This window comes from Grammomys surdaster, unplaced genomic scaffold (genome assembly GCF_004785775.1).
Source record: "Grammomys surdaster isolate TR1022 unplaced genomic scaffold, NIH_TR_1.0 183, whole genome shotgun sequence".
Lineage (NCBI taxonomy): Eukaryota > Metazoa > Chordata > Mammalia > Rodentia > Muridae > Grammomys > Grammomys surdaster.
The window spans coordinates 2,375,219-2,392,608 of record NW_021604628.1 but is presented as its reverse complement, the minus strand read 5'-3'; the positions used below and the strand labels follow the sequence as shown (position 1 = coordinate 2,392,608).

General features: G+C 48.0%; 1 protein-coding gene across 2 annotated transcripts in view; it reads right to left on the bottom strand.

The window, feature by feature from the left end:
- Positions 1-9,752: 9,752 nt before the first annotated feature.
- Ubash3a (ubiquitin associated and SH3 domain containing A) overlaps positions 9,753-17,390 on the bottom strand; it is a 35,604-nt gene continuing 27,966 nt past the window's right edge. The window contains exons 10-14 of one of the 2 annotated variants that reach the window (XM_028767954.1): positions 16,911-17,003; positions 15,150-15,294; positions 14,418-14,524; positions 13,148-13,257; positions 9,753-10,916 (exon numbers count right to left, since the gene is read on the bottom strand). In XM_028767954.1, coding sequence (XP_028623787.1) covers positions 10,779-10,916; positions 13,148-13,257; positions 14,418-14,524; positions 15,150-15,294; positions 16,911-17,003 — 593 coding nt within the window. In that variant the 3' untranslated portion in view covers positions 9,753-10,778. The remainder of the gene's footprint in view (positions 10,917-13,147; positions 13,258-14,417; positions 14,525-15,149; positions 15,295-16,910; positions 17,004-17,390) is intronic. The other variant, XM_028767955.1, reaches the window with a different exon arrangement.

Here is a 17,390-nt window from a genome sequence, read left to right as displayed (position 1 = left end):
ATCTCTCTTTCCTTTCCTAGCTCCTCCTCTTCCTCCTCCTCTGACTCCTCACTCCGCCTACCTCTCATACAGCCCAATCGCTGAGCTTTATACAAATGTAGTGGGGCGGTATCCCGCTACGAAGGAGGAGTGCGAGAATAGAGTTGGGTGACGGCCCTAGAGTTACTGACAGGGAATGGAGGGGCAGAGATGACTCCCTGGAGCCGTTGCAATGATAGCCTTCTGGTGTCATGGCAGCACCTGGCTCCTATGTGGGAACCTGCTAACAGCACCAATCCCAACTGCTTCTCCAAATTGCTCTGAAGTAGCAAGCCAGCCATTCAAATCCTGCAACAGTCATACACACACACACACACACACACACACACACACACACCCGCACGCACACAATCTATGACAAAGTTGACTTTAAAAATTAGGCGCATTTTTAATGCATTTAACAATAGCTTCCATAAGGCAGAACGGTGTCAGTGTTAATTCCGGTGGATTCGACCACACCACCTCCTTTAACGTCTTATACTACAGCGTATCTTTGGGCCTCAGAGGACGACAGCTAAACCCAGACACTGACACGGCAGATAAAGGACAGACATCTTCTACGAGCTTGGCAAGTTATACCCATGAAATAAATCACTTAGGCCTGTCATTCTCTGTAGGGTACTTTCTGCTAATTGATGTACGGTGTTTCAATGAGTTTTTTTCCAACGCAGAGAATAGAACCCATGGCCTTGAGCATGCTGGGGAAGTGTTCTACCACCAAGTAGATTTCTTCAGATTTCTCCTCTCCCCTCCCCTGCCCTCTCCTCCCCTCCCTTCCCTTCCCCTCTCCTTCTCTCCTCTTCCTTCGCCTCCCTCTTCCCCCCTTCCTTCCCCCCTTTCCTTCTTTCTTTTCTTTTTGGTAGCAGGGATTCACTGTGCCAGCCTCACTTGGAACTAACTGTGTAGACCAGCCTGGGCTGCCTTCACACCTCTGCCTCTTAAGCCTTGATTGGCAGGCGTGTGGTGCAAGGCCTGCCCTCCAGTTATTTTCCTCTGTGAACACGGTTAGCTGTGTCCTTAGGGGACTGTCTGTCTCACTCAAGTAGCTGCTTTGTTGGTATAAAGGTTTCTGTTGGGTGTGATATTTCATACCTGCCATCTCCCATGGCGATGCACCTCCCTGTTTCTGATGATGAAGCTGTCTCTCTCTTTTGCTCTGGTCAGTCTGGCTAGGGGTCTCTAAGTTTAATTGATCTTCTCAAAGCACCGGCTTGTGTGTTGTTTTAATATATTTTTTCTTTTTGTTGTTGTTTGTTTTGTTGCTTGTTTTTTTTTTTTTTTCTAGACAGAGTTTTTCTGTGTAGTCCTGGCTGTCCTGGAACTCAATCTGTAGACCAGGGTGGTTTTTGAATTCGCCAAGATCTGTCTGCCTCTGCTTCCCAAGTGCTGGGATTAAGCTGGGCAGTGGTGGTGCACGCCTTTAGTCCCAGCACTTGGGAGGCAGAGGCAGGCAGATCTCTGAGTTCGAGGCCAGCCTGGTTTACAGAGTGAGTTCCAGGACAGCCAGGGCTACACAGAGAAAACCTGTCTCGAAAAAAACAACCAAACAAACAAAAAACAAAAACAACAACAACAACAAAAAAAACCCCGAGTGCTGGGATTAAAGGTGTGCACAAGCAATGCCTGATCCTCCGGTCTTGAAGAATTCCTTTCTTTTGCTCATATTGAATAAGGAGTTCACTTTTCATATCCCATTCAGAAACGAAGTCATGGACCATTTAGACCATTTGCTAACTATCCTGGGTGAAAGGTATTCTGCTTCTGCAGGTCTGCAGCCGATCAGCCTGACCTAGTTGCTTTAATAAGGCTGGTTTCTGCAACCTTCAGTTAGCACCTCAGAGTGACATAGCGGGAAGCTAAGTAAAGCCTGGGCAGGGAACTGCGCTTCTCTAAATTGAAGTCTGGGAGAAAAGGGGAGGAGGACTTAATTTTTGCCCTTCATTCTTGGTAATTGTATGACTCTCAGACTGTGATCACATGGAAAAACAAAACAAAAACAACAACAACAACAAAACAAACCACCTCACGGCAGGTCTGCACATAAATTCAGTTATAAATTGAGCAAGAGGTTATAGCAGAGAATGCCTACATGCATATACACTAGGAGAAATTATCTGGTTTAACTTTCACCATTTGTCACTGGTTTATAGAGACATGGAAAGTTTAAGAGTGTAACTAAGCCATCCTTGAAGTTTTGTTTAGACAGACTCAGTTAATAACCCTTTCTTTTTGTACCTGGGGTCCTGTGGTGTGTATCTTCTTTATGACTTTCAGTTAATGGTTTCTGTAACCCCTTGGGATGTGCCCTACGTTTTAGAAGTCTGCTGTTATCTCAGAAGCAATTAAGCAATCCTGTTATAGAAGGAACTTGAGCCGGGCAGTGGTGGCGCACGCCTTTAATCCCAGCACTTGGGAGGCAGAGGCAGGCGGATTTCTGAGTTCGAGGCCAGCCTGGTCTACAGAGTGAGTTCCAGGACAGCCAGGGCTACACAGAGAAATCCTGTCTTGAACCCCTCCCCCCCAAAAAAGGAGGAACTTGAATGTCTCTGTGGGGGTTGCTACTTAAGAACCATGGTGACTCTGGCACGCTAGCTGTTTCAGCAGAATAAATGCTCTTTGTTTTTGCGCTATCTGAGTCTGGGGTCTTCCTTCAGCGATTTTTGGACCCTTACAGAGTCACTATATTTCGCTTGTTATTTAGAGTTAGGCTGCTAAGGCCATGTATTTTAGGTTTCTCTTCCAGTAATGACTTTAAATATGGTATTAATTTCTCTCTAATCTTGCTGTAATGACAAGCCACAGGCTCTGACAGGCTGTATTCTCATTTTTGAACGAAGTTGGAAAATTTTTCTCAGATTAAAAAAATTATGGTGTGTGTGTGTATGTGTGCAAATGTGTGTGTGTGTGTATGCACATGTAGTCTGAGGTCAGGGGACAACTTGTGGGAGTTGGTTCTCTCCTTCCACCAGGTGGGTTCTGATGGTCAAACTCAGGTTTTTAGTACACATCTCTCATGGTGGGTCCATCCTGTCTGTCCCATTTTGCCCTTTTGTCTTTGCCTCTGATCCAGGTGCATTATTAGTTTACAAATATGTGGGTTTTCTTTTCTTTTTTTTTTTTGTGGGTTTTCTTTTCAAGCTTTCTGTTATCTTTTCTAATCTAGCTCTTTTGTGGACAGAAAACACTTTTGCATTCATTACAATTTGCTTTATAGCCTAGAATGTGGTCCTTTCGGCAGATAGGCCATGGTGTATTGGAAAAAAAAAAAGATATATTACTGTGTGGAGTGGTGTTCCATAAGTATGCATTAAGTCAAGTTGACTGGTAGTGCTGTCAGGTCTTTTATGTATTTATTGATTTTTCTTTCTGTTTTTAGTGACTACTGAGAGATATTAAAACCCATGAAAAATAACTGCAGATTTTCCTACAGGTGGTTACAGGGTTTAGTGTCTACTATTGCCTGTTGCCCATTTCTTAAAGACCGGTGAGGGAGGCCCTGCTCAACATTAACTGTCAACTTGACACAGCCCAGAATCACCTGAAAAAGGCGTCTTAGTTGAGTAACTGACGTCATCAGGTGTTGCGGTAAATATTGATAGGCCATTCTATGCTCCTGGGGGTGCATGCGGCTCTGCACCCGCCCAAGAGCTCTGGATTCACAAATGAAAGACATACCACCATAATTCTTATTATACCTTAAGAGCAAACAGCTGGACTTCTTCCTAACTCCACGTGGCTAACCCACTTTCCCCTCCAATATTCCTGAGTTATACTTGCTAAATCTGTATTTCATTACTGCTACCCCAGACCCAATCGGGGGAGTGGACCTTGGGGACACTTTCCTGGATTCTTACATGTCTGTGGGCTCTTCAGTCTGATCACTCTGTTTCCCCATCACGGTGATTCTGCCTCTTTTCTCCTCAGCGTTTCTTGCCCAGGAATCCTAAAAGTCCCTTGTCTGTCCTCCTTCCCAGCCATTGGCCGCTGGCTCTTTGTTGACCTGTCAAAAACCAACTGTTGGCAGGGACCTGCAGCGGACTTGTGAAGTCCCGGGTAAACCCTCAACAATCAGGTTGGCCTGTGCGCGTGTCTTGGGTGGAGATTGTCTTGATTACTAACTGACGTAAGAGGGTCCAGCCCACTGTGGCTGGTACCATCACAGGCAGCTCCTCCTGGGCTGTATCAGCAAGCAGCGTTCTTCCAGGTTTCTGCCTCCAGTTCTAGCCCTGACTTCCCTCCATGATGGGCTGTGACCCGGAAGTGTTAAGTCCAATGTTTCCCCTCTTGGAGGCGGAGCCACCAGACCGCCAGCTGGGGGCCAAGTGTTCAAACACACAGCCGGTAGAGGTGTACATTCAAATCTTCCAGCATGTATGGCAGAGTAAGGGTTTACATACTAGATTACAGAAGTGTGGGAAGGACATTGATGTGGAATGTGAGGATCCGAAAATGTTAAGTACCTGAACAAGGGCGGAGAAGTGAGAACAGAATGGGATTTGGACAAATTATTTCCAGAGTCCAAAACACCAAGGGTTAGAGCGTTTTCTCAAAGCAACAGAAAGGTAACTGCAGCAAGGAACATACCTTGTTTTCTCTGCTTTATCCCTGCCCGCAGAACATTGATGAACATTGATGTGGGTTTTTCTTTATGGCTTTTTTTTTTCTTTTTTCTTTCCCTCTCAGTTTGTGGTAATCTAACAACAGGCAAATCCATTAAAATCTACCCACACCATTTTCCCAATAGCTAAGACGGTTGTTACTGGTTTCCATTTTAGCAATATTTTAAATTAAGGTCTATACATTGTATCTTAAAACATCCCCCTATCACACGCTTAGCAGAGAGCAGTGTGGCGTAAGTTATGCTCACCGGGAGACCAGAGAGTCTTTGTAGTTCACTTTATTGCAGCATTTTCTTTATGACAGAGTGAATCTGTAATAGCGTGAGGTGTGCCTGTGGATTACAGGGGTCTGTATCCTATCCTTTCCCGGAAGGAGAGAAGAGAAGGAACCCATTGGCTTTCTTTGCCCCTGAGCTAAAGTCTCTGCCAGATGTTGCTGCTTTGATACTTGGTGCTACATTGTATCACTTTGAAACCCGTCCGAGGCTTTGTTGTTGTCATCCTTGCTGTTTTCTAGACCCGGTAGTTATTTGAAGATCAGCTTGACATTTGAATCTTCGGCTGATGTGTGTATGTACATCAGCATTCATGCCCGCTGCATGTGGCAGGTTTAAAAAAGAACACTGCTTCGGGGTGATTTTCTCCTTAAGATAATAGCTTGTGCCAATCGTCAGTTTCTTAGCATTCATCTCCTTACCAGCCATTCTCAGTGTTTCAGCAGTGAAGCTTCAGCAATCTGTCTCTTCAGTGACAGATTGCTAAGCTTCCTTAGTAGGGAAGAAGTGTGTTCCAGGAGGCAGGGTGTCTCCAGGTCTGGACTAGTTGCTGCCATCTTCGCATCACCTAGCTGTGGCCATTTGGGGGGAGATGCCACACCCCCAGGTTCATGCTTTGTAGAAATGTCCTACCTCTGCATTTTGCCTGGTCAGTCTCAGCCTACCTGCTTCTGGTAGACTGGGGGCCAGCTCTGTCTTGGAGGCAATGGGCGTGGCTATTTCCCTGGAGTGGCAAGCACCTTCTCCAGCAAGCTCTGCACTGCAGCCCTCCCTGGAAAAGACAGGAAGTGACACTCTTTCCAGTTTGTCCTTTCCAGGACACTCTTCCCAGCCTTAGGGGTTCTGTGCATGCATCATCATGGTCACTCCTCTTTTTATGTAGGACATTTTTTTTTTAAATCACTTCACCAGGTGACCTGGGCTTGTGGGTAGATGGGGCCGAGATACAGCCTGCTACCTCACTGAATGCCTTGCTTGTTGGGTGAGCTATGGGCAGTGTATGCCATAGTGGTGAGCCCCAGGGACATCTCGTGGGGCCCCGTTGCTCAAGTGGTGGTTCCTTCTGCTCACACTCCAGGAGGAAGCCACAGGAAGCACAGGACTCCCTTCCCTTCAGAAGCTGCCATTGTGACTTGACTGTTGTCTGTCTCAGCAGTTCGCCTGTGTTTTGGGGCCGTGTTCCAGTTACTCAAGGTAGGAAGACAGATCCATGCCACATTAATGTGAGACCTGATCTCACTTTAATTTTTTTTTCTTTCAGTCTCCAAAATAATGGGTTCTTTCATGACATTTTCATTTCTATATATCAATATATTCTGTCAGGAAACCAGGGTCCATAAAAGCCATTCTTGGAGTCTGTGAATCTTTTCAGGAGTCATTTCTGAATGTCTCTTATTTTCTTTCTTTCTTTCTTTCTTTCTTTCTTTCTTTTTTTTTAATACCCTGAATTTCTGACTCCAACGAAATTGCTATTTTACGTTCTTGTTACATGATTTTCTTGCATTCCAGGATATAGAAAAAAAGATCTATTTTAGTGTATTTTCTCAAATCCCAGGTGGTTATAGCCTTCTCTCTCCAGGAAATTGATACTGTGTGCTGGCATTTGGTTGGTCACGCTAGACTTGTTGACATACCTGTCCACAGGGTCAAGAGGCACTCTAGAGAGCTCTGGCTAATCCAGCTGCCACCTGAGTAGTAATGGAACTGTTACTGCAGCTGGAGAAGACAGTTCCATCTCTGAGTGGGCTGATTGCCGCTCAACAACCCACCGAGAAGCTTCTGATGTTCGCCCATCTCACAGACAAGGAAGTGGAGCTCAGAGGATCAACAGGTGTGGGTGAGGGCCAGGCTCTGGGCCTCTGAGCTTGACTCAGAAGTTTTCCGACGTTGACATATCTATTCTTAGTGAAAGTAGAAGGCCATTCGGTCAGATACAGCAACTTCCTGTTCTCAGAATAACCTTTGCTCCGTTTGAGAGCCCTACGTGTTTCCCTGTCTGTGTTTGTTAGTGTCTGCTCTGTAACTACTCTCTGGTATTCCCTGTGGATGGGCTCCTGGATCCTGGTAAAAACCAAGATCCTGGGATGCACAAAACCTTTGCAAAGAATGGAGTCATCTTCGCATACAATTAGCATGTATCCTCCATGCCGTGCAGATCATTTCTGCATTACTTATGATGCTTAATTCAACATGCATGCTGTGTAGACAGGTCCGGTCATCTACACTTCATATGGAGCTGCAAAACCTGCATGGTGTCCAGCTCCTGGGTGGGAGAGTTTTGGTGCTCTTGTATGCACTGTAGTAGTTATTCGTGACTGCCGTACAATGTATACGGACTAGATACTTAATCAAAAGGAAATCCTCCATGGAGGTATTGCCCAGCCTGCTTCTTCCTGAGGCCTCTCTCCTTGACTTGTAGAGGCCTGATATGTCTTCACAGGCTTGCCTCTATGTGTGTCTTAGTCAATGTTCTGTTGCTATGAAGGGACACCATGATCATGGCAGTTTTTTTTTTTAAATGAAAGCATTTAATTGGGACTTGCTTACAGTTTCAGAGTTTAGTCCATTATCCTCTTGGCAGGAAGCATGGCGGCACACAGGCAGACATCGTGTTGGAGAGTTCTATGTCTGGATCTGAAGGCAGCAGGAAATAGAAAGCCACTAGATCTGGCTTCAGCTTCTGAAACCCTAAAGCCCATACCCAGGGTCACACCTACTCCAACAAGGCCACACCTCCTAATCCCTCTCAAGAAGTGCCACTCCCAGATGACCAAGCATTTAAATATATGAAGCGGTGATGGCCATTTTTATTCAAACCACTACAACGTGTCTGTGTTTGTATCTTGACTTCCTTATAAGGACAGTCAGATTGGATTGAACCCATCCTGACGACTTCATTTAACTCAGGTACCTTTTTCAAGAGCCTGACTCCAGGCCAGTAAGATGTCTCAGAAGGTAAAGATGCCTGGTACTCACGGCTGGCCTCCTGACTTCAATATCCAGAACTTAAGTGTCTTAGGGTTTCATTGCAGTGAACAGACACCATGACTGTGACAACTCTTATAAAGGACAACATTTAAATGGGGCTGGCTTACAGGTTTAGAGATTCAGTCCATTATCATCAAGGTGGGAGCATGGCAGCATCCAGGTAGGCATGGAGCAGGAGGAGCTGAGAGTCCTATCTCTTGTTCCGAAGGCAGCTAGGGGAAGACTGGCTCCCATGTGGTTAGGAGGAGGGTTTCATCGCCCATACCCACAGTGACAATCTTCCTCCAACAAGGCCACACCCACTCCATCAAGCCACATCCATTCCAACAAGGCCACACCCACTCCAACAATGCCACACTTCCTAATAGTGCCACTCCTTGGGCCAAGGTATTCAAACCACCACACTAAATTTAATGGTTTGAATGAGAGTGCCCTCCCTCCCCTACTGCCCCTATATGAATAAGAATAGGCTCATACATTTGAACACACCACCACAGTTGGTGGAGCTATTTGGAAAGGCCTAAGAGATTGAAGAGGTGTGTCACTGCAGGTGGATCAAGGTGTAAGCTCTCAAATGTCCCTGCTGTGATGCCTTCGCTCTACCATCATGGACTCTAGCCCTCTGAAACTGCATGCCCAATTAAATGCTTTCAAAACCACCTTGGTCATCGGGTTTTGTCACAGCCATAGAAATGTAGGTAAGAAACTATGTAAAGGTGGGTAGTGCCTGACAGCCGCATATTCCCTGTAGCCTGCACATGCAGAGTGTGCTTACACATGTTCTGTCTGTCTGTCTCTCTCTGTCTCACACATATGCTTTTTCTTTTTTAACTGATCCTATCTCCAAATGCAGTCTCACACTGAAATACCAGGATAAAGACTTCTGTGTGACTGACCAACTGATTCAGCTCACAGAGATGACTCTCACTAGCTTATCAGGTGGCCCAGGCCACAAGTTGCTTCTCAGATTTCCCCAGGGACTGGGGTGGGGTTATGGGGAGGGTGGTGGTGGGAGAGTGCCTTGAGCTTTTGACCTGTCCGTCCACCCATAGGATCATTTGTCTTTGTTTGCACCGCTGAACCCTACAGAACTGTCTATTGGTTGAACTTGAGAGGAAAGAACACAGCTTTGCCTAGGACACGTGTCAATCAAACTCCTATTTTAAAAACTCAAGTGAAAAAGGTCAAAGACTGTGGTTTGGGCGGCGGGCCAGGGCCGTGCTCAGAGGAGGGTGTCCTTCCAGATGTTGCCAGCAGGGGTCAGACCAGCTCAGAAACACCAAGGGTCACCCCAGGGAGAGGAAGGCAAAAGAGTATCAAGAAGACTCCATCCCCTAATCTCTCCCTTCCTCCCTCCCTGCCCTCCTTCCTCCTCCATTTCAGGTCCTTCCTGCCTTTGGCTGCAGCTCAGAGCACAACAGTAAAAAGTAACCAAAATTTTGCAACAGGAGGGCTGGCAAAGAACAACCTTTTTTGTTTGTTTGTTTGTTTGTTTGTTTGTTTTTAAAAGCATCATGGTGTGGGGATGACTGCAGTGTAAGCCACTTGTGTGTGGGCTTTGGGGACAGGATGGCCTCTGTAGGGTGAGGTGGAAGGACACTAAACAGAGAATCCCACTTACCACTGGATCAACAATTTCCAAGCCAGAGCTTCTGCTGAGTTTACATCCAGTGCTTACAGTCTCTCAGTCCACATCTTGGGAACGGCTTTTCCCCCGCTGGCACCCCTTCCTACTAAGGCAAGGGGCTCACTCTTTCCACTCACAAAGCCCCCATCCCCCCGCTTGCTGAGAAGAGAGAGAAAAAAGAAGCCAGAAAATGACCCACACGAAGTGTGTGTAGGAGGCTCAGGCCTTTATGTCTAGATCTTTGTACAATAGCCGTGATATGCTTGGAAGAACAGAGGCTGAGGTAGGCTGGAGGACGGCCTTCAAAGACACATCCTAACTTCTGGGACCATGAACGGGTGACCCCTGTGGCTAAAGGACTTTGCAGGCTCAGTTGTCAAGGATCTTAAAGAGACAGGAGAAGACCCTAGGTTACTGAGCACAAATTGTCATAGCGTCTTTGTGAGACCGAAGCAGGAGGCTCAAGGCAGGGGCTATGTGACTGTGCCTTAGAACTTCCCCAAACTGGTTGATTTGAATAGACTCATAATATAATAGATGCCAGGAATATAATATAATAAATATGATGCCAGGAAGGATAGAGGCCTCTGGATTCTGGAAATGGCTGGGGAAGAATCCTCTAGAACCTACGGAGAGACACAGCCCATGCTGACTCCAGAACCACACAGTTTGTCTACGTGCATTAGGAACGTTGCATCGCTTTTGAGCATCGCTGTCTCCAGTTCTGTGTCCAGGCAACAGCACAGAATCCCGACATGAGCGCTGGTACCTGCTGCTGTCCTGGTTTTGATCTGGTGGGCCGGCCATTTCTCTTATTGACCACGGTTCCCTTTTCAGCTGGTGTGGCCCTGGCCAAAGAGTGATTGCTGTATCAAGAAGGGGGCTCCTAAGAACATACAAAATAGACAGGTGGCATCTTCAAGTGGCAGGAGTCTTTAGTTCCTGGAAGTGAGGCCGTTCCTCTGCTCTCTCCAACCCAGTGCTTATGTTGCAGTGTGATATCCTAATCCAGACCTCTGCTCTGGCCTCTGCAGTGGCTGGCAGGACAGCAGATCCGCAGCTGGCAGGGATGAAGGTATGAGCCATGGCTATTCCCCCTGAGTATCCAGTGTGTTTCGTTCTTTCCCCCAGTCACACCAGGCGAGGGGCTAGGATGCCTTTGTAATCATATCACAGCCCCTCATGCGTTGGCATATGGCAGTCACCTCTTCCTGAAAAGCCTGGGCTAGCTCAGTTGCTTGAGATCCAGTTTCTCCAGTTAAAGACCGAGTTGGCCCCGTGTGTCAGGGTCTTTACTGGTGGATTCACCAGGTCCCATTTTCCATCCTCTCTGTTTTCTTCACAGAAGCACATTCCCAGAGACGGAATCTGGAAGAGGTTTCAGAATATTTATAATGTTCTGTTACAAGTCAATAAACATAGGAGTACTTCTTAAACCTACTGAAAATGTGCCTCGGGGTCATGAAGGGGACCAGATGGTCCCAGGCTGCCAGGGAACCATGGAATCAATGCCAGCACTTACCATGTTACTTTTGCCTGGGGGCGATCGGCCCTCCCAACTATGGTTACATTGTTACCTAGAGATTGGTTACAACTTGGAGTGGGGCTGTAAAGTGTTCTGGGAGTCACAGGTCAATCCTCCCTTCCCACAGAATTACCAGGCTCACATACCTATGAGGTGGGTGGGACACCCTGCCAACAAGCTACAAATTACCCCATTTGTGCCTCAGTCCCAGCCACAGAAAGGGTCAGAATTGCAGTTTTAGATTATAGAACAAAGCACAAGGTGAAAGGTTGGGCCTCCGTGCCTTCATCTGTAAAGGACCAGCCTGATGGATTCTTGAGTTGAAGCTTTTCTGTCCACATGCCTTCCTTTTTTTCTTTTTCTCCTTCCCTTCTCCCTCTTGCTCTAGCCCCTCGCTCCAGCCTTTTTATTATTTGTCTTTATATATGTGAGTACACTGTAGCCGTCTTCAGACACCTCATAAGAGAGCATCAGATCTCATTACAGATGGTTGTGAGCCCCCATGTGGTTGCTGGGATTTGAACTCGTGACCTCTGGAAGAGCAGTCAGTGCTTTTAACTGATGAGTCCTCTCACCAGCCCGACATTCCTTTCTTACTGGTGCTGCCTCACCCTCGTTTTAATGTCTAGGAATTTTTTTGGTCAGACAAAGTTTGCACACATTCCAAGATGCAGGGAGGAATCCGAGCAGACTCAGGGAAAATTCATCTTATCTGCAGACAGGGACTGCCAGGAGGGCGTGTAAGGGGCTGGTCAGTGGAAAGCCTTGAATACTCAGGGTCCTGCATGCTGGTCCTGACCGGAAGGACCAGTCTTTTCAATCATCCATCAGCAGAGCCCTTGGATAAACTTCGGATCTGCAGGCTGTTTAATTTGGGATGGAGTAGAGGTAGACTCTAAGTGGTCCGCATAAGAAAGTTCTGGGGTTTAGGATTTATAGGAATCATTTTATGCTGCTTGGGGAGTCCATAGCTCATGTGGTCACCTTGCCTCAGCCTGGTGAGTAGCTGTAACTACAGAAGGCGTCCTCCATCATGTCTGTTTCTTACCTATAATATTCTATACAATAGAGTCAGGACACAGGATCACTGGTTATTTAACTTGATGAGAGAGAGGGAGAGAGGGAGAGAGGGAGAAAGAAAGAGAGAGAAAGAGAGAGAGAAAGAGAGAGAGAGAGAGAGAGAGAGAGAGAGAGAGAGAGAGAGAGAAGAGAATATATGTGAGCCTAGCCCTGCACTGGTCACCAGGGGAGAAGAGCTAGTTTAAGATACAATTCATGGCCTGGTCACCTCCATCTCTGTTCTTCTGGGGTATATTCAATAGGTCAACCAAAGTGCCACCAAAGTGTGCTTGTCACCAGCTTGCCGTTAGAGGCTTTTACAATACTGGCTCAGCCCCTGGTTGTGCTACAAATAGCTATAGTGACTTCCCATTTGTCCCTTGAGAAGTGACTCAGGAGGTGAGTGGGTGGAGGTTCCTTCCATCTGTCAGTATCCCTCCCAGGCGTCCCTTAGGAAGGCAGGACCACACAGGGTCTAGCCTTCTCCTCTTACTCAAACAGTGACTCCTGGCTTCTCACAGGACCTTTGTTGTGTTGTTAGAGCTGCAGGGGACGGGCTGTGAGCTAGTTCTAAACAAACTCTGAAACTTCTAGGCATTGCTGGCTGCAAAGAACCAGAGAGACTGGCATTTTGGTGTTAGGGTGGCAGGCTTACCCCACAGTTCCTGCAGGTATGCCCTCCATGGGAGTAGGTGGGCACATTCACATAGTCCTGCTGGCCCTGGGTTTGAAGGATGCTTGCCATTCTATAAAGAGTGCCATGACCCTGCGCCTGCCTGAACTTGGAGGTTAAAGAGGCATAATAAGAGGGACACAAGGCTGGAGAGATGGCTCAGTGGTTAAGGGCACTGACTGCTCTTCCAGAGGTCCCGAGTTCAATTCCCAGCAACCACATGGTGGCTCACAACCATCTCTAATGGGATCAGATGCCCTCTTCTGGTGTGTCTGAAGCTACAGTGTACTCATATACATAAAATAAATAAATTTTTTTTATAAAAGAGGGACACATACATACCTTTCTTACCAGTTGGGCAAAATCCCCACATTCTCTGGGTGGGAGCCCGAGGAGTGGCCTTGTGCAGGAGTCAAGCGCTGAGCTGTGGCTCACAATGAGGGTGATGCCCACTGTAGACAGAACACCTCAAGGTCAGAGCAGGCCCAGAGAGCCCTTTGCAACATATAAGCCTCTTCAGTCTTGGAGGTCCAGCTACCATGCCCCGGTGAGGTGGTGGGGTGGGAAGTAGCGTGGGGAGTCATTTCCTATGATTTAGAGCACACCACCTTGTGAAATGGGGGCTGGGGCTAGGGTGTGGTGACCAAGTGCCGGCTTCAAGGATGGTTTAAGGATGATCTGAGTCACTGTCCTCTTGTGGCTGGCTGCCTAGGTCCTGTCAGCTACAGGTGGTGGTGGTGGTGGTGTGTGTGTGTGATGGCTGCCACCAAGACCCGAGCCAACCACTTTATCTGGCTTATCACTGTGAGCCTGAGACGCCGCCTGCTTTAGATAAGGTTTAGGGGAGTCACCTCAGGTGACGTGATGGACTCCAGACAGCTGGAGAGTGGTATGGGATCCAGCACCTCTGTGTGTACCTCATGCTGGACCAAGCGAAGCTGAGAGGGACAGCGGTTGACAGTGTGAAGCTGGGAAAGCTGAGAACATGGCTTGTGGTTAGGGCAGGTGGGCTGTGGCTCAGCCTCCCTTTCCTTAGACATTGGCTATCCCATCCTTCTGTCGTTCTGGGTTTCCGTTGTTCCCATAGTTTGTGAAAACCCTGATGTTCTAGGTCCATCCATGCTTAGCACCAGAGTAAGCAAACCTGGTGTGATGGTTTGTATATGCTCGGCCCAGGGAGTGGCACTATTAGGAGGTGTGGCCTTGTTGGAGTGGGTGTGTCACTGTCGGCATGGACTTTAAGACCCTCATCCTAGCTGCCTGCAAGTCAGTCTTCTCCTAGCAGCCTTCAGATGAAGATGTAGAACTCTTAGATCCTACTGCACCATGCCTGCCTGGATGCTGCCATGTTCCCACCTTGATGATAATGGACTGAACCTCTGAACCTGTAAGCCAGCCCCAATTAAATGTTGCCCTTTGTAAGAGTTGCCATGGTCATGGTATCTGTTCACAGCAGTAAAACCCTAAACTAAGATACCTGGGCTACATGGAGTGTGGGTGTATGTATCTACTCCCTGTCATGGTGGAGGTGACGTAATGTCTTGGCCAGAGTGAGCCAATCCCAACCTAGGGAAGCCTGAGGCTGTCCTCCTTAAGCCTGTGGAGCACTCACTGTCCTGCGGGCATATGTTGATGATCTGTCCCATGCTCACGGAACATCTCTCCACGTACTGGTCATAGCTCTCGGCTGGCATGAGGGAGCAGCGGGGGAATGCTGGCCTGAAACGGGATGGAGAGAGACATGGGCTGCTGTTCTGGAGCCTTCTGGTGAACAAGAATATGGCAGAGCAGCTGAATGGGACCATGATCCTCCAGATGGCCTGCCAGGCACAGCTCATGGGTTCACGGCCAGCAGGGGCGCCTGGATGTGTTCACACTGGCAAAAGGCTGTGGTACCATCGACATGGAGGCTGACTGAACAGCAGGAAAGCTGTACATCTCAGTCTACCTGGAGATAGTCACCCCCGGGGTGGGGGGAGGACAAAGACATTCCCCTTCACAAACCAGAGTCAGGACCCTCTTCTGGGTGAGGTCCCTCTGTTTCCATCCTTGCAGGGTCAGTTTTTAGCAGGAATACCCCATCTTCCATATGTGGTTAGGTTCCCCAGCCTCCATCACCTCTAGGTGATGTGTGTTCACTGTAGCTGCCTTCACCAGGAATCTTCTTGGTTTGTCTGATCAAGACCATAATCCCCAAGCCATTCCCGATTGCCCCCATCCTGCTGGGACTATATACACAGTTCAATCTACCTTACTCTCCACTGAAGGGTTCTAACTCAGTAGATAGATTTTCTTTAACAAGGACCAGAGGAGCCTCGGTGGCAGAGATTTCCAAGGTACATACCTATAATCGAGGTCGACATTGAAGTTTGCTTCTTTCAGCTCCTCCAAGGTCAAGAAGGTCAGGGTGGCCTTGCTGGCTTCCCACTTCATCCACTCGAAGATTCCAGGCTCAACTCTTATCTTCAGCTTCTTCTCCAGTTTGAGTTCTTGGGTCAATGAAAAACAAGGGTGAGTCACTGTCCGGGTTACCTAAAGAAGCTTCTTCATAGCTAGATCTACCTCAGTAGTTAGTGTTTTTGTCAACTTGACACACGTTAGAGTCATGACGGAAGAAAGGAATCTCAGTTGAGAAAATGCCTCCGTAAGATGAGTGGTCTGTAGGCAAGTCTCTAGCTATCCTGGAGCTCACTATGTAGAGTCCCTGAACTCATGGAGATCTGCCTACCTCTGCATTCCAAGTGCTGTGATTAAAGGCATACACTATTACGTCCATTTCCTTGATTGATTACTGATGTGGAAGGGCCAAAACCACCGTGGGTGGTGTCACACCTGGCTGTACAATCCTAGGTGCTATAAGGAAGCAGGGTGACCAAGCTGCGGGGACCAAGCCTGTAAGCAACACTCCTCCATGGCTTCAGCTCCTGCTTCCGGGTTTCTGATTTGAGTTCCTACCACAACCAATCTGACTGATGGACAGGGACATGGAAGTATAAGTCAAGTATCCCTTGTTCTTCCCCAGTTAGTTTTGGTTAGTGTTTTATCACAGTATTGGAAAAGCAAACTAGGATACCAACCTATAACTGAGGAAACCCTTCACATATGTGAGTCTTTGCTGGCAAACATCATCCTGGGATCTAAGCACAGCATTGCTTTCTCTAAGACCCGAACTACCAGGCATTTGGAGGAATCCAAGGACTGACAGCATGCTGCCCATCAAGAGGGGATAGGGGGATGCCGCAGGCAGCGGGCTCACCCTGGGGTCTCACTATAACCCCACATATAGCTCACTTAACCCCATGACACAGTTTCATCCTTGACACAGTTTCATCCTTGACAGAATGATACGGTGATAGAGACAGGGAGTCCCGATGGGGCAAGAGGTGACGAGTAGGGACGGAAACATCTGGAATAGGCAGGGTGCTGACTTTGGTGCAGGAACTTTGTTCTGCAGTGAACAAAGAGGGGTTCTATCCCCTGCTATGGATACTTCCGTGAACCCCCTAGGTGTGGGCAGAACCTGGGTGACCACCAGCCATCCACATGACCATGATGTCTTGCATGGCTGAGAGGATCTGTGAATGGCTTTCCTGACGGATGCTGGACAGCTCCCCTCCAGCGCTGACCCTGCCCTGGGAAGTCACATAGGGATCTAGAAAGGCATTCAGTAGCACTAGTTCTCTAGGCTTGTGAATGTTCATTCCCAAGTACTGGAGATGCTGGACAGCTCCCCTCCAGCATTGATCTCGCCCTGGGAAGTAACGTTTTGGATCTAGAAGGGTACTCAGTAGCCCTGGCTCTCTAGGCTTGTGAATGTTCATTCCCAAGTACTGAGACACTTGGCAGAACTGAGGCACATGGCAAAGTATGACAACAGATGTTGACCCTGTGACACCAGCTCCCACGGGTCATACAACCCTAGCACTCTGGGATGTCAGTGGCTCATTTCTGCCAGCGGCTCCTAGGAGGCTGGCTGCCAACTGCCCTTTGGCTTAGTTGTGGGCACTCTTTGCTTGTCATCTCATTCCTCCGCACACCCTCTTTGGTCCTCATGGAGAGCAGCCTCAAGATAAAGCCAGAAGTTAAGGCCTGTTGAGCTTCTCACCTTCCAGGATGTGCTTAGCTGTCTGCACACAGCGCAGGGCTGGAGATGCGAAGACCGCGGTGACTCTGACGCCGCTGTCCAGCAGGGCTTCTCCTGGAAAACAACAGGTAAGAAACTCCCTTCATACATCAGCCCAGGATGAGGGCTTGTCTTGATGGCAGGCAGGGATGGATGAGACACCTACCCACTGCTGTACATACCTGCAGGATCTCCAGTCAGGTTAGGGTAGAACCTGCAACTGTGACCAGCAATTGGTCTTATAACTACATTATATTGTATGGTAGAGGTGGTAGCCCAGGAGTCAGTGAGCCCGTAAGCAGTGGAGGCTCCTCACAGCTTGTAGCAGGATACTTATTCTGCTACATTGTATTCGCAGTGGAGCTTAGTGATTAGGCAGTAGAAGAGGAGGTGGAGATGGGAGAAGAAGAGAGGAAGGGGAAAGGAGGAAAGGGGGAAGGGGAGGGGAGAAAGAGAGGAAGA